Raw genomic sequence first — 17,500 nt, 5'->3', positions numbered from 1 at the left:
TTACTGATATCAAAAGTAATAATGCATTTTTTTTTCTTCTTTTTTTTACGCAAATGGCATAATGAACTGAGATCAAAGAAGCTGATAATAACGATATCAAGAAAGAATATAAATATTGGTTAATAAAAAAAAAATGATAAAAGATGCTGATGATAAAGAGGTTCTAGTAATGATTCTGAATGCGATAACAGGGATAATGTCTATAATCATTAATATTATATTATTACACTAAATTATCATACAGTTGTATTTTGTTCTGTTATTACAATTGCATTATATTATATTCTTAAGCAATCGTATTATATCATATTACCATACATAATATATAACGATATAAATAACTTACCCTACTTGATTGAACAGGCAATCTTCTGTCTTTGAAAAAAACAAACTCTCACGGCGGCAACACTGTCATGGCAAGAGGGTACAAAGTTCGTTTTTTTTTTTTTTCTTTTATCTTCGTTTTTTTTTCTCTACATATCAGGAGATAAGAGTCAGTGATTAGAGAGATAAAACGCGATGCTGGAAGAGGAAAAAAAGGTTAAAAGTACCCATATTAAAACAATTATTTATTGCGTGTTGAATGTGTAATGTTACTTAGTGATTAATGTAATGTGATGAAACAGTACAATAAATACATTGATGTTTCAGTTTTTATCATCATTATTATTATTGTTATTATCATTATCATTACCATTATTGTTTTTATCATTATAATCATTATCATCATCATTATCATTATTATCTTCATTATTATTTCATTACCATTATCATTATTACTATTACTATTATTAATATTATCATTATTATTATAATTGTTATTGTTGTTGTTCTTCTCTTCTTCTTAAAATCATCATCATCACTATTATCATTATTATTATTATTATGATTATTATGATTATTATTATTATTATTATCGTTATCATTATCATTATCAATATTATTATTATTATTAATATTATTATTATTATCATTATTATCATTACTATTATTATTAATATTATTATTATTATTTCATTATCATCCTTATTACCATTATTAATATTATCATTATTGTTATTATTAATATTATTATTATTATTATTATTATTATTATTATTATTATTATTATTATTATTATTATTATTATCAGCATCATCATTATTATCATCATTATTATTGTTATTATCATTATCATTATTATCATTATTATTATCATTATTATTATTATTGTTGTTGTTGTTATTGTTATCATTACCATTATCATCATCGTCATCATCATTATTGTTATCATTATTATTATTATCAATATTATTATCATTACTATTATTATCATTATGATTATCAATATCATTATTATTATTATCATTTTCATTATCATTATTAATATTATTATCATTATTATTATTATTATTATTTCATTATCATCATCATTATTATTATTATAATAATTATTATTATTGTTATTATTATTATTATCATTATTATTATTATTGTTATTAATAACATCATCATTATTATTATCACCATCATCATTATTATTATTATTATTATTATTATTATTATTATTATTATTATTATTATTATCATTATTATTATTATTGTTGTGGTTATTGTTGTTATCATCACCATTATCATCATCATCATCATTATTGTTATTATTATTATTATTATTATTATTATTATCATTATCATTATCATCACTATTAAAAATTCTCATCATGACGATAAAGTGAATAATAAAGACAGCAATAAAAAAGATAATAATGAAAATAAAGGACATCACCATCATCATCACCATCATCACTAGCATCATTACCACCACTATCATCACCATTATCATCATCACCATCACCATCACCATCACCATCACCATCACCATCACCATCACCATCACCATCACCATCACCATCACCATCACCATCACCATCACCATCACCATCACCATCATCATCACCATCATCCCATCACCATCACCATCACCATCACCATCAACCGTAGCACGTTTTCCGAACCTCCGCCCGAGTCCGCCGCGGTCAAAGTCCAAGTCACTCGTCGACCATTCGAACACCGTGTTGTTGTTGATGGCAGTCAGCTGTTCGCGATGTCTCCGAACACGAACATCACCCTTCCCAAAAAACTGCCTTTATTAATCGTCTACAATGGTGTCCTGCTTCCTGGGTCAACTATTAGAATACCTGTGACCACAGTCAAGAGGTAGAGTACGCTTAATGGTTGGTTTAGATGCGTGAATTGTGTAAAAATCGTCTTAATTTTGAAGTGGGATCTTCGGTCTCGGAAAGGATTGGTAGCTTAGATGTTTTATTTATTTTTATTTTTATGTTGTTATCTGCTGAGGAATAGACTGTTAATATTCATAAATGATGAATTGATCTCACGTACAGAGTTGAATTGTATGTGTCACGTGATGTGCTTAATTGTGAATTACATAATCGAATGGATTATGTAACCAGGCATAGTAGTACAGGAAAATACTTTTTATTACTTTTTATTATTACTTTTATTAATACTTTTTATTATTGACTAGTTATATACAACTGATGTGTTTAGATATATGAATTTGTTATAGTAAATGTGTAGTATCATGGAGTATATTAAATATATAAATAATATGTAACCATGCATAGTTCCACTGTTTGCTAAGTTAGTATGCTATTTAATAATCTTTTCATTAGATTTTTAAAAAATGGAAATCAAATGTTAATACTGCCATGAAAAAGTACACGTAGAGTAGGCTCACTTAAATTGGAAGCTTACGTATAAATTATGTTTTAAAAGAGGTAGTACATTACTTAGCACAATATCAGTAACTTGTCATTAACCATACTATCTTGTAATTTGATTGTGACAGTAAAAATATCATTCTAGCATACAGGCATAATGGGAAGTTATATAAAATGTGTCTCATTTATAGATGAATGTATTCATTGTAATAGGTTCTATATTTTGTGAATATACTTCAAGTATTTCATTTGATATATGATATTGTAGGCATCTGTTTTCCTGTCTGAAATATTTTCATGATGTTGTCTTTATGTATGAATTTTCATATACTATTGTTTTTGTGTATTCTAAAACAATAGTTTATGAAATTCACTACAACATATTATACATTGGTAAGATACATACATTATAATTTGTGTTTATATATTCAGCACCAACTTGCAAGCTATGATAATGTTCTCATTAAATACTTGATTTCATATGGAAAACATATTTTTTGCAGTAATATTGCAGGTATTCAATCTGATATCCATATTATGAGTAATCTTTTTAATAACAATATGAATTCATATAGCGTAAACCTGGTGAGATCACGTTTGATGACAGGCAGTCAGCTGACAAGCACGGTTATTGGAGTTGTGACAAAGGAGCCTGATAATGTAAGTAATAGTATAATTGATTATTATTTTCATTGAATTTATACAGGTTTTCTTAACTTGTGATGGCATTGAGGGTAGGGATTTCTCTATATTTTGTTTACTATTGTCATTGTTAAAAAACAACTGTGGTTTTCTTTATCTATTTGTTTATTTTACTGACTGACTATTTTTTGTAGTTGTTTGTCAAGATGTATTCATAGGTTCCAATTAGAAGAAAGTAATAAAACAAGGATTTAATAGTATTTCCATATTTCTTTCACCAAATTAATGATAAAGTCTTCATGTCTTTAACAGTTAGCCCTGCAGAAGTATGAATTATTTAAACAAACAAACATTAAAAGCATTTACAATTATTTATTTATGACTTTACCATCCTGTCAATGATATAAAATTCCCCCTTTTCAGTAATTCATTCACTTACTCATGCCCTCATTTCATTACCCAACCAGGATAAAAGCTTAAAGAACCTGCATGACATCGGCACTGCTGGGGTTGTGGTTCAAGTCACCGGCACAAACTGGCCTCGGCCCTGCGTACACTCTGCTGGTAACGGGGATTTGCAGGTTTCGCTTGGACTCCATCATCCAGGAGCACCCCTATCCTGTGGGTGCCGTGACACAGCTAGATGATATCAAAGAGATCAGCAGTGAAGGTAGAGAGAGGGTCTAGGGTTGAGTAACAGAGGGAGCTGTTGAAAATAATGTTTGGTGTCATAGGTAAACAGAAGTCGATTTACGTGAAAAAAACATATATTTTACTGTTTGTCCTTTATTCAGGAATTAAAATCTATTTAATTAAATTGCAGGTGATGACACACAACTTGCTGAGCTCATTTCAGAATTCAAGGAAGCAGCTCGCAAGTTGATTGAACTTCTCGATGTATCTGTGCCAGCCGTTGCCAAACTGAAGGTAGAATTTACATAGATGGTATCTCACTGACAAAGTTTCATTTTAATAACTTTATATTTAGATACATAGATGACATAGATTCGAGTTATCTGTGATGTACAGTGTATATATACATCATATATTTCATCTCTACATTTCAGTTTTATACACATTCCATCATCATTACAATGTTGGTATGACTTTGCAGGAGCTTGTGGACAGGGTTCCAAGCCGTCATCTAGCAGATGTTGTTGCAGCCTTGGTAAAAGCAACATTGCCCGAGAGGTTGCAGGTGCTGGATGCAGTGGATCTTGCAACTAGAATCAGGGTGACACTACCACTCCTACTCAGGCATATTCAAAGACTAAAGGTATGAATCTGGAGGTTTGTGATTTTATTATTATTATTATTATTATTATTATTATTATTATTATTATTATTATTATTATTATTATTACTGTCAATGTCATATACGATAGTAATTGTTATTGTTATTATCATTATTATTATTATTATTGTTTTTATTATTATTATTATTATTCTATTATTATAATTATTATTATTATTATTAATCTTTATCATTATTTTTATTTTTTATTATTATTATTACTGCTATTATTTTTTAGTTAAACAATTGATTTTTATTGTTATTATAATGATCTTTGTAACAGATCTTTCAACAGTTTTACAAACTTAGATATATATATATTTTTTGGGCATTTTAGCTGTAAAAAATAATGTCACCGTGTTACATATGTAGCGCAAATTAAAATTAGAATTTTCTTGAAGACATTGATGAGTTTTTCATGAATTACCTTACTGCCATATGTTACTCGAAACTCCAGTGTCATTGGACATGTACATTTATCAGTATTTATTATGCCCACCTAGACCTCTACACAGTTTCTCTCCCTATCATTCCCTTTACATACTGGATGGTGTCTGATACTAAACTAAACTCTCCCTCAAATGCTTTCTCCTTAGGATGTGCGTGAAGCAGGGGGAGATGAAACAAACAACAAGGAGAACCAGGTCGTCAAAATCAGCAGAGGGGGGAGGAACCTGTCGCCTGACCCAGAGCTCGACGATGATGGAGAAGATGGCATTGCGGAGTTTGAGACAAAGATCAAGGAGGCAAACATGCCTGATGAAGCAAGGAAGGTATGGGGTCTATGGGTTGATGGCTGGAACTGAATTTCAAGGGTGGGGGGAGATGAAAGAGGTGTGGTAAGAGGGGAATGGAACAGGAGGAAAGAGGACCAAGAATCATAAAGTGAGGTGGGTAGATTGGGTTGGTAATTATTGAATAAATCCAGGGAGAGAGTGAGGAAAGGCCAAGACAGGTAAAGGAAAGAAAACCTCTCATGTATATGGTGTTATAGTATGGTCAGTCTTTCATCTGTTTGTATAGGAGTAAGAACAGGAAAGAGTGATCTGAAAGACATAAAGATACAAACGAGAATATAATGATATCATGATAATTTCGGCAGGTATCATGAATTATTTTTTCTCCTTTTATACCATTTATTCATTCACATTAATAACTTACATTTGCTTTAATTATCCTTTTTAAAAATAATGCTGGCTTAAAGATCTACCCATTTATGTAATTAATGCATGGATACTTGATGTAACTATCACACTGCATTAATTCAAGCATTTATATCAGTTTATCAATGTCAGAATGTGAAATACACACATCATACCTTGTGAAAATACCTTGTGAAATTACTGTGTTCTTTCTTATTCTTCTCCCCCTGCATTCATCTTTCTTTTTCATTATTCAAAGTTAACAGTAACCTGTGTTCGTCCCCCATGTAGGCAGCGCTGAAAGAGCTGGGCCGCTTGAAACGCATGGCTCCCCACATGCCAGAGTATTCTATGACAAGGAACTACCTGGAGCTCATGGTGGACTTGCCTTGGTCTGCCACAGTCAAAGAGACCTGTAACATCAGCAAAGCACGGGCAGACATGGATGCTGATCACTATGGGATGGAGAAGGTAGTGTATAGAGAAAAGAAAGAGGTTCCTTATGAAAGACTTTTTTTTCTCTTTTTGTCATTAAAGATATTCTCTACTGAAGATTATCAGTTGGAAATAATAATTTATCTAAATTTACCATAGCAGTAGGAAATGAAAATTGGTTTTCAGTTGTGTTTTGCATGTTGGCAGACATAATACAAAATTCCTAAATTTCTTCAGGTTAAACGCCGAGTGTTGGAGTACCTTGCTGTCAGACAGCTCCGTGGTGATCTCAAAGGACCCATCTTGTGCTTCGTTGGGCCTCCAGGAGTTGGGAAGACGAGCATAGCCAAATCTATAGCAACAACACTTGGACGCCCTTACCAGAGGATATCGCTAGGTAGGGCAGAGTATGAGGTCATTTTGTTAGCTTAGGGTAGCAAGACACTGAGACTGGTTTTGGTAATTGCCATAGAATTTGGAAATAGAAATGCAAATAACCTTTTTAGGTTTACTGTGCTTTGCTAAGTTATAATAGAAGATTATTTTATCAGACTTATTGTACTAAAAGAAAAATTCTTGAACAGGTGGCATAAGTGATCAGCATGATATTCGTGGGCACAGAAGAACCTATATTGGAGCCATGCCTGGAAGAGTGATTCAGGCTCTCAGAAATGTCAAGGTTTGTCTTTGATTCCTTCTTAAGATTCCTGTACTGCACAGTCTGTGTCAAGGATGAATGATTCATCCCATTGAAATACTTTATGAGATAAAAATGCTACCCAATATAATTGCAAAGAGTCATGCCTTAACAGATTTTATCTTCAGTTCAGCACACGCACACACACACACACACACACACACACACACTCACACACTCACTCACTCACTCACTCACTCACTCACTCACTCACTCACTCACTCACTCACTCACACACTCACTCACTCACTCACTCACTCACTCACTCACTCACTCACACTCACACTCACACTCACACTCACACTCACACTCACACTCACACTCACTCACTCACTCACTCACTCACTCACTCACTCACACACACACACACACACACACACACACACACACACACACACACACACACACACACACACACACACACACACACACACATACACACACATACACGTGTATATTTCTTTGTCTGTATTTATATTTATCTCTGTCTTTACTTTTCACAACTCCACAGGCTAAGAATCCTGTGCTGCTTCTTGATGAGGTAGACAAGCTAGGGACAGGCATCCACGGAGACCCAGGAGCTGCTCTCTTGGAGGTCCTGGATCCTGAGCAGAATTTTGCATTCACGGACACTTACCTCGGCCTACCATTTGATCTGTCACAGGTCAGTTTTGAAAGGCAAGAAAAGGGTTGTTGCCTGTGTTCATTTGGTGGAACAAGGTTGAGATGTTTACTTTTCCTTTGTTTAGGAGGATATTTTGACAATGAGAAGGTTCTTCTACATTGTTTGGGGATTTTTTTATTAATTATGGAAAGTAATCAATAATCATTGTGTCAGTTATGTCTTTAATTCTTGGACTGTATCCTACATAGGTGCTGTTTGTTGCCACTGCCAACACATTGTCATCAATTCCAACACCCCTGATGGACAGGATGGAGGTGATTCATGTTCCAGGATACACTCAGGTAAGACAGAGGAGTCTTTGTGCGATTTTTTTCCTATTACTTCGGGATTATGAACTAAATTCTTTGTACTAAGGAGCGCTATCAGTAGGGAGATGATTATCAAGACAAAGAATGATTATATGAAAAACAATATGAAGTTATGAAATTTTTATATATTGTATATGTTTACAACATATGAAATGTCAACATTCATAAATGTTGCTTCAACAATTTCATTAAATTGTGTATACATATTTTACATTTTGAAAATTGATTTCTCATTAAAGGAAGAGAAGATTATGATTGGTCAGCTGCACCTGTTACCCAAGCAATTACGAGAGCATGGTCTTACGCCTGACATTATGCATGTGCCTCCAGAATCAATTGCAATAGTCAGTAAGTGTTATTCTTGAACCAAAATTGAAGGTAAAAGTTTAGATCTTTTTACTTAACCGTTTTGTTTCTCTTGATATGATACTCTCAAATTAGATTACATGTTTTAGGTTATTTAAGCATCATCACTTAGTGTTTCTTAAAATAGATTATATAATTCTTTACTCTGCAGTTGGGGAATACACTCGGGAAGCAGGTGTTAGAACGCTGGAGAGGAAAATAGGAGCACTTTGCAGAGCTGTTGCTGTGCAAGTTGCTGAGGCTAAACCAGAGGTCCAAGGTATTTCTGATAATTTTTGAGTATTCCTGTGGTATGGTAAGCAAATGAGTAACTTATACAAGCAGGGAATTCACTTTTTTGATGACTCATACAAGCAGGGAGTCCGCTAATAAAGAACTTGTGCAGGCAATGGAATATATTATGAAAGTATACTAAAAAATACTATGTACTAGCAAGAAATGACCCATTAAATGTCCAACTTCTTTTTCAAGTAAAGGTCAACTGTATAAAGAAGTGCATGAATAAGGTGTAAACCATTTACATAACAAAGTCGGTAAACTCTCCAACCCTAAAACAGCCATCGGTGACGAAGGGGTCAAGGCGGACATGGTGGTAGCAGAAGCCGAGGAAAAGGGAGATGGGACACAGCAGGGGGAACCACACAAAGAAGGAAGTCCCGCAGCTGGAGAGCATGCGTACCATCATTCGCCACTCATTAACCTGACCCATTTGAAGGAGTACCTGGACCTCCCTGTGCAAGTGGATGCCAAGATGATTCACGATGTCCTCGGGGTTTGTTGTGGGAGGATTTTTGATTCCTTGCAATACTTAATTGAAGAGGGTAATAAGAGAGGAGGGGGAAAGTGAGAATTATGGACAAGCAATTCTACATATACTCTGGCAGATATGTAAAATGGTAATGGAAAAAAAAAGTAATTTTCTTTTTTTTTTCTCCTCTCAGCCCCCTATATTCCAAAGTGGGCTATCAGGAAGGGTGAGTGTGCCTGGGGTGGCAGTGGGCCTGGCATGGACCCCTGTGGGAGGCGAGGTCATGGTCGTGGAAGCATCGCGCACAGGGGGAGATGGCGGACTCACTCTCACTGGTCAGCTGGGCTCTGTCATGCAAGAGTCAGCCAAGATTGCCATGTCATGGGTCAGGCAGCATTCTTTTTTGGTGAGAGTTCTGTAGCATTCTTATGCCATCTACATTTTCTGCCTTTCTGTACTGCATTCAGATTGTTTACACAAAACAGTATTGTCAGTGCAATTTTTGAAATCATGATTAATAGCATCTTTATTATGATCCACATCACTGAATATGTAATAACCACATGTACTTCTTTCAGATTGGATTGGATAAGGACTTCATGAAAGACGGAGAAATCCACATGCACTTCCCTGCAGGGGCCATTAGCAAGGACGGACCCTCGGCAGGTGTTACCATCCTTACTGTTCTCGTCTCTCTCCTGTCCCAGCGCTGTGTCCGGCCTGATGTAGCCATGACAGGGGAGATCACCCTCAATGGGGTTGTCTTGCCGGTGAGCTGGTGGTGGATATAGTAGTTTTGTAGGCTATTGAGGCGTTGATAGTGATTCTTTTTTTGGCCTTTTTTGAAGTCTGAGTTTTGTAGAACAGATTATGGGCTTCATTGTTTTCTTTTAATTTTCATCTTTTTTTGTTTTTGGCTTATTTCATGTTGATGAATATCTTAAGGCTTCACTGCAAAGATCTGTTTTATTTGCCAAGTTGTAGAAGTAGTTGCCAGTAATAGGTAATTTTTTTTTTTCTTGCTTGTTATGGTTTGTGTGAGTGTTTCATAAACATGGTCATAATTGTTTTATCTTTGTAGACTTGGTAATATTATATTGAATGGTGATACCTTTTCTGCTTTTCACTGTTCCATGTTTGGCTGTATAGACAAATGAACTGTTAGAAAGATAGAAAGCACTAGTAAAATTTGATGCTATTAGTTTGTACTCAATTCAAGATTTTTTTTGTATAGAAACTACATATATACTGTATAGTTTATTTTATACTTATATTAGGTTTTTATATCTCACAATCTTTATATTAGGTCTATCTATCTTTCATTCAAAAGAAAAAGTAATTCAATAGAAAAAAAAACACATACATAAGAGCCATAAATTTCAGGTTGGTGGTATCAAGGAAAAGGTGATGGCTGCGCACAGGGCCGGGCTTACCACGCTGGTACTTCCTGCTGCCAACAAGAAGGACCTCGCTGATATTCCAAACTCAGTCTTGGTAGGTTCAGGAAAGTCGGAAGTCTTTCTCGTACCCTGTGGGCTTTTTGTTTGTGAAAAAGAGGGATTTATAGATATAGTTTTCTCAAGATTTGATACTTATTGTTTGCTGTGAGGATTAATCGGTATGTGAAGAAAAGAAACAAACAAAAATGTTTTGCGGAAATCAATAAAAAAAAAGCCTCAGTATTTTTTAATTTTTAGTTGCATAAAAAGATTTTCTCAGTAGATTGAAGATCAAATAATCATCTAGTAATAATCCCACAAAACCAAATTATCTTCCACAACAGAATGAAATCGAAGTAGTACTTGTGAACACAGTGGAGGAGGTGCTCCAGGCCGCGTTTGACGAAGGCTTCAGTGAAATGTTCGACAGTGACAAGGATGGAGAATCGGTGCCAAAATCTCCGATGAGCAAACTCTAGGTCACAGATTTTGTTATTTGTTAGGACCAAGTGCTTCTGATATTAGAATTATCAGAGTAGAGCAGAAAAAAAAAGTATATTTTCAATTTCTTTGCTTCTGTAAGTTCTTTAAGATTATTATTTTTTTTTCCTAACAAAGATTTATGGACTTATATCCATTTTATGTTTATACATGTTTGGAATGGAGAGTTTGTTGCAATATACGGTAGGGTTATATGTTAGCGAAGTAAGATTTTTCTCCTTTCACATTATGCGTAGAAAGCCTTTAATCTACATTCACATATGTGTTTAACCAACTTTTATATTTAAGTATATATATATACATAAATAAGAATATTCATTATTAAAAACTTATGGGATTGGTATGTGTTGTAGTTAGAGATAAAAAAAAGTAGGGATGTAGTGATATATGTAAAAAAGAAAAGAAAAGAACGATAAAAGGAATGTGTATATTCAAATTCATATTTAATTGTTTTTTTTCCGTGATGTTACATAATTGTTAAGTCACAAAGCCATTATATATATATATATATATATATATATATATATATATATATATATATATATATATATATATACACATTTTATTTTTTAGAAAAGAAGAATCTAAAAGAATAAAGGCGTGAACAAGAAAGAGTAATAAAACAAAATGAAAGGAAGAACAAGATTTAATGAATGAATGTCAATAACTGAATGTGTATAACTGATACAGGTAATATTAGACATCTGTGTTTAAGTGTAGAAGGGAGAAAATTCCCGTTTAGAACTATTGTCCTTCATTTTGGACAGTGTGTCTGCAATATGGACTGATTTTGGCAGAGAAGTGGGTAAGAGAAGAAGCAAGAAGCAAGAAAAGGAGGAGATGGAAGAAAGGAAGAAAAAAGAAAAGGAAAGAATGAGTGGAAGTGAAATATAAAATACTGAAGAGTGAGAGAGACAGAAAGGAAAAGAAGAAAAACGCAAGCATGAAATAAACAAGAAGAAAAGGTAATGAGAAACCGAGTCAGAAGGACAATTTCTCTTCGACTGAACTGGGTGGATTTTCTTTGAAATTCTTAAAGCATTTCTAAATGCTTTCTGAGGAAAGTAAAGTCTTCAAGTGTTATTATTTTACTGTGATATTTTGAGTCATTGTTGCCAAACATTACATGGAGTTTCTTCTCTCTTTCCTAGTTTGAATCCTATGGGACTAAGGAAAGCTTATTATATTATCATTGTCTTTTCTTTCTCTGGAAATCTAATGTCTGGATGTGTATAATTAAAATGCTATGTATAATATAAAGAGTATCTTTATTAAAGTTTAACATTTTTATTATTTTATTAGATATCCATAAAGAATTCCCTTCGAAAAAAAGAAAAAGAAACAAAAGATATGATCCTTATGGAAGCTGGTGTCATGTCACATGCTTCTATGGACAGTTGAAAAAAAACCCTGACAATCTGTCATATAAAACATTACATAATCATATTCATGCTCCTATGGATAGTTGAAAAAAAAAAAAAAAAAAAAAACCCTGAATATCTGTCATATAAACCATTACATAATCATATTAACAAAGAGTAAATTGCAAGGGAAAACATGACTGGAAAACTCTGAACCTCTAGAGCCCAGAGCTAAGTTATCTCTGGTCGGATGCCATGTGTTTCATCAGACTGCTCAACAGTTTCTCTAATTTCTTTAGCTCCTGTTGACTGTCGGTCTTATACTGGACACACTGGAAGGAAGAGAGGAAAGTCTCTTTTAAGGGCTATATACTGAAGGGAGAGAGGAAAGTCTCTTTTAAGGGCTATATACTGAAGGGAGAGAGGAAAGTCTCTTTTAAGGGCTATATACTGAAAATTTTAATCAATTTTATATTTAGATTTTGCAGCAATAGTTTTTGTTTTCAGGGGTAAAATGAATTGGCTGAATCCTTAAGATGAGTGGTAAATATTATTTTAAAAAGTACCTGTAGAGATTTTGAGAATATGAAATACCCTGACTTATGGAATATAACAAATTTGTTCTTTATATTGACCATTCAGAGTTCAATATATGTACCATTTAGCTTCCAACAAAACATGTAAGTCTCATTTTGATATTTTTCATAACTGAAATATATTCCTACACCATACAGGACAGCTATACAAAATATGTTCAATACTTTTTAAATAAAACTAAACACAATTAATATGTAAAAATCAAATTCTAACATCCAAAGAGCATAAACAATATTACTGATTATTTCTGTTCAAGTTGAAGTGATATTTACTACTCACCATAACATCATCTGTAACTTTAACTTTAAGGCAACAGTTGCTGTGGTCATATTTTAGCACACATCGAGTCTGAAAAAGAAGAAGAGGAATTGTTTAACCCCTTGCCGACGGATACGACGGGTAGACACGTGCTTTGCCCACTGTTAGTACTTGTTTGATTGTTTATACACATAGATGGCTATACTTGTACTAAGTCACCAATGAGCCAGTTAGGAGTACTGCCCGTCTCGCCCGTTCACCCTTTTCTTTGATTTACGAAATATTTTACATTATCTTATTTTGCTGTTACTAATTTTAAAAAACATTATAATAATTTAAATGTTTATAATAAAATTAACACCATCGATATCCATAGCACTAGTAAAAAAAACACGTTTTTCCCGCCAATTCAAATCACGTATGGTCACAAGGTCTACTAATTGACTCCTTTGTGGCTAAGCACTAGCAGAGCCATCTATGAGCAGACATTTCACAAAAAATATAGAAAATGGGCACAGCATTTTCCCCATTTTTTGTTCATTTTCCCCGACGGCATTGGGTTAATACACTCCTACATGCCTCTCCACACAAAACAGAAAGATGGGTATTAATACTTCAACAACAACAACAACAACAACAACAACAACAACAACAACAACAACAACAACAACAACAACAACAACAACAACAACAACAACAACAACAACAACAACAACAACAACAACAACAACAACAACAACAACAACAACAACAACAACAACAACAACCCTCAGTGGAAAGATATCAACCACAATATTTTTATATCCATTTTGCAAATAATGAGACTACTATGTACTAACAGTAACATGTTAAACAGATACCTATGATACTAACCAGCATACAACAATAACTCTTCAAACCTATACTATGTTATGTTACCTAAGCAAACAATGTAGATTTCAGCAAACTACTAGTATAATTTCTGTCCTAACAAAAACTTCTTGCTTTCACCGATTCTTTAATTAAAAGTCAATGTTGTAGTAGCAAGATTTAATGACATCACTGTCAAAGTATAGCAAATTAACGATCTAGACACAAGATAATGCCATTGTTATGAAATTTCTTTGTCTGTTGAGTAAAATACATATACAGTTTTTGTTTCTCTTTGGCCTTGTTAAGTTTTATATACATATATACATATATATATATATATATATATATATATATATATATATATATATATATATATATATATATTATATAAATATTTGTATATTGTATTCACTTTACTCAAACATGGTTACTGCTCATTATGAAAGTGATGAATGAGAGTCTGAATATAAATGATAAATATTTAGAGGGTACACATACATCCTCACTAAGGTCTCACACACGCACAATAAATAGTTTTCTGGCAATTGCAATGGTTTAAAGCTACTCCAATATCAGGACAGTTTCTGATTATAAGCTATCCATCACTAGTCTAATTGAGTTTCAAATGGATTTATATATAGCACAGCCAGTACTATTACTGAATATATACTGATGACTCTGACATTAATAACAAAGCAGAGCAAATGAAGCCTGATAACATTTTGATACTGGAAGTTACAGCTTGTGAGGAAACATGTACAATTCATACATAAAACAGAGTCATATAATGAATATGAATAAATCCTTTGGCTCATAAAACAAAGAAAATAATACACTTTGATGATGTACCTAAAAACAGTAACTGTTTAGAACAGGGAAGTCTGAAGTGACATCATAATCCCTGCTTGTGTTTTGGCCAAGGTCAACACTTCCCCAAGGTACGTTCCACAATACAGAGCTTGGACAGCACCAATGATGTATTATCTAGCCTGAACACATAAGGTCAAGGTTTGTTTTGGTTTGCCAGAGCACAAAGCACAGAGGCATCTTCACTAAATTTTGAGGCAAGCTTATAATTCTGCTGGACTTAATTTATAAGAAGTTGTCACTTTAATTTATGCAAATTATACTTAATCCCCTTTGCATTTCTCTATTTTCGCACAATCCTATACTAGAAATCTAACCATATACGTCTCTAAGTTCAGGTTACTTTAACACAGTCCACAGGGCCCAAAATCGTACATAAAACAGCTTATAAACCTCTCCTACCAGGGTTTATTTTTTTCCTGGCATTCTATCAGCTACTTATCAACAACATGAACTTCCACAGAACACACGTAATTCTTCCATAAAACCCCTATAATGACGTACCACTAATTCGAAAATAAACATGTCACTAATATAACAAATTCTCAGAACTCAAAATATAACCCATTCAGCCAAGCGAGGCGACCCCAGCTGACAGAAAACGCCTTAAAAACACATTTAACACATACCTTCATAGGTGCATTAAGATAAAGTCGCTCTGCCGCCTTCTCAAAGTCCTCATAAACTTCTAAGAACACCATTATAGCGAGAATGAAGCGCCCGGTTGATAAGAATATGTTTAGACCTTGCCAATGTGTCGACAGTTTTTGCCAGTGACAGAGAAGGTAAACATGACGTTCGAAAATGGACTGAATTTTTGTGTCCTATTAGATATCTTTTATCTTAGGTTTTAAGTAATTAGAGTTTTTATGTAAATATTGTTTAAATATTTTATAAAGGGTTTTCAGGACTTAAATGATAGGTATTGTGTAGAAATTACTGAGAAAGAGAATTTTTACTCAACTATGAGTTCGACCACATCATCTCTTGTTGCTTCATATTTGCCTTATTATTAAGATGACAAATTTGTATTTCTTTGATATCATCATTGAATTCATCTATGAACTGTAAAAATAGACTGAAATGAAATTATTCATGCAAACATCACCAAACACTTTATAGACAGACAAATTGACAGACAGACAAACATACGGACAAACTGACTGACTGACATTTAGACAGGCACGCGCGCGCGCGCGCGCGCTCACACACACACACACACACACACACACACACACACACACACACACACACACACACACACACGTTTGAAATTGTATGTCTCCTCATTTATACAAATGCAATGGTAAATCTAACTTCCTTTACTTCTTATTAGGCTTGTGGTTATTTAGATCCTTGAAATCAAATAATGACTGAGAAAAGGATGATACAAAGATGAACAATTTTCTTAATATTGATTACCCCAAAATTAAATGAAATTGATCTTAAATTATCTGTCAGATAAGAAGGCAACACACATGGACACGTATCATTTCAACAGTAATATAAAAAGTTATGGAATATTTTAGCAGTTGGCTTCGTGTCACGTAAATGAGAATCAATAATTTGAAAACAAGAAAAACTTCCGAGAAAAAATATTTATAAAAAAAAAAAATCCGTTTTGTATAGTCCCCCTTAAACATCTATAAAACTTTTACTTACAGCCAACAGATGGCGACAGACTACAGTCTCTCATTGCCAAGAATTTTGAACTGAAAATGAAATAACAACAGTGATAATATTTAGATATAGATAATGATAATAAAAATTTAGAAATAATATTCATGATAAACTAACAAAGAAAGAAAATATTTTTTTCTTAACGTTCAGTTTCTTTTCAGTCCCCCTTAAAAATGAACAGCAAAAGCTTTTCATTTCAACCGAGAGATGGTGCTGTTAACGCAGACGTTTGGCCAAAAGTAATACAGTACTGATAAAGTAAAAACAATTGGATTGTTAAGTGACAATAGTAACAGCAGAAAGATGAAAATAACAAAAAGAAAGTAATAATGCTACAAGATTCGCTTCCAATGGCGACCGGTTGTTATATGCATATACAGACAAACACACAAGTATATATATATATATATATCTTTTTATAAGTATTATTTTACATCAACACACAACAACAGCAGTAACAACAAATGATAATAATGATAATAATAGTAATAATAACAATGATAATAATAGTAGTAATAACAATGATAATAATAGTACTAATAACAATGATGATATTGGTAATAATAGCAATGATAATGATATAACAATAACAAGGACAATAATAGTAATAATAATGATGATAATAGTGATAATAACAGTAATAATAATAATGATGACAATAATAAGGTTTACAAATTCAAAGCCTTTCCCTTCACTCAACAGATGGCGCTCTACCCGCATCACCCCTTCCCGGCCCGAGATTCCGCCCTTGAGGGACAGGTGCGTCCTTGGCAGGTAGTGTCTGGGTTGATGAAGTTTGTTGGTAAACACGCGAAAGAAAGGAGAGAGGACAAAGTAGTCATGAGAGTCGTCGCGGAGTCTTGACCCTCCCTCTTGACGTCACGGTAAGGTTATTCAGGGTCAGG

At 33.4% G+C, this 17,500-nt stretch overlaps 3 protein-coding genes across 4 annotated transcripts in view; 2 read left to right on the top strand and 1 right to left on the bottom strand.

Annotated features, from left to right (window-relative positions):
- The first annotated feature begins 2,035 nt into the window (after positions 1-2,035).
- LOC125026401 (lon protease homolog 2, peroxisomal-like) lies at positions 2,036-11,382 on the top strand. The gene is given in 19 exon segments (XM_047614836.1): positions 2,036-2,196; positions 3,299-3,383; positions 3,833-3,910; positions 3,912-4,035; positions 4,189-4,292; positions 4,480-4,641; positions 5,256-5,432; positions 6,093-6,272; positions 6,474-6,633; positions 6,821-6,915; positions 7,445-7,597; positions 7,807-7,899; positions 8,166-8,274; positions 8,444-8,551; positions 8,850-9,064; positions 9,234-9,446; positions 9,619-9,810; positions 10,424-10,534; positions 10,824-11,382. Coding segments are annotated over 19 exon segments (2,607 nt in total). The 5' UTR covers positions 2,036-2,083; the 3' UTR covers positions 10,959-11,382.
- Positions 11,383-12,231: 849 nt separating this feature from the next.
- Positions 12,232-15,705, bottom strand: LOC125026408 (signal recognition particle 9 kDa protein-like). Its single transcript, XM_047614847.1, has 3 exons — positions 15,545-15,705; positions 13,218-13,286; positions 12,232-12,673 (listed from the first exon to the last, which is right to left on the bottom strand). Exons 1-3 carry the CDS (start codon positions 15,614-15,616, stop codon positions 12,578-12,580), a joined length of 237 nt encoding a protein of 78 aa, XP_047470803.1. The 5' UTR covers positions 15,617-15,705; the 3' UTR covers positions 12,232-12,577.
- A 1,655-nt stretch (positions 15,706-17,360) lies between these two features.
- LOC125026312 (E3 ubiquitin-protein ligase NRDP1-like) overlaps positions 17,361-17,500 on the top strand; it is an 11,309-nt gene continuing 11,169 nt past the window's right edge. For both annotated transcript variants that reach the window (XM_047614675.1, XM_047614668.1), the window contains exon 1: positions 17,361-17,479. The gene's annotated coding sequence lies outside the window, so the exon portion shown is untranslated. The remainder of the gene's footprint in view (positions 17,480-17,500) is intronic.

The sequence above is a fragment of the Penaeus chinensis genome, chromosome 1 (genome assembly GCF_019202785.1).
Source record: "Penaeus chinensis breed Huanghai No. 1 chromosome 1, ASM1920278v2, whole genome shotgun sequence".
Lineage (NCBI taxonomy): Eukaryota > Metazoa > Arthropoda > Malacostraca > Decapoda > Penaeidae > Penaeus > Penaeus chinensis.
This window is presented reverse-complemented; position numbering and strand designations above follow the sequence as displayed.

Bases quoted from the DNA above. Each gene is read 5' to 3' on its own strand.
- LOC125026408 (XM_047614847.1), bottom strand. From the start codon at position 15,616: ATGGTGTTCTTAGAAGTTTATGAGGACTTTGAGAAGGCGGCAGAGCGA. The intron at 13,287-15,544 runs GTATGTGTTAAA...CTTCTTTTTCAG, and splicing joins ATCTTAATGCACCTATGAAG to ACTCGATGTGTGCTAAAATA. The intron at 12,674-13,217 runs GTGAGTAGTAAA...TCTTCCTTCCAG, and splicing joins AAGTTACAGATGATGTTATG to TGTGTCCAGTATAAGACCGA.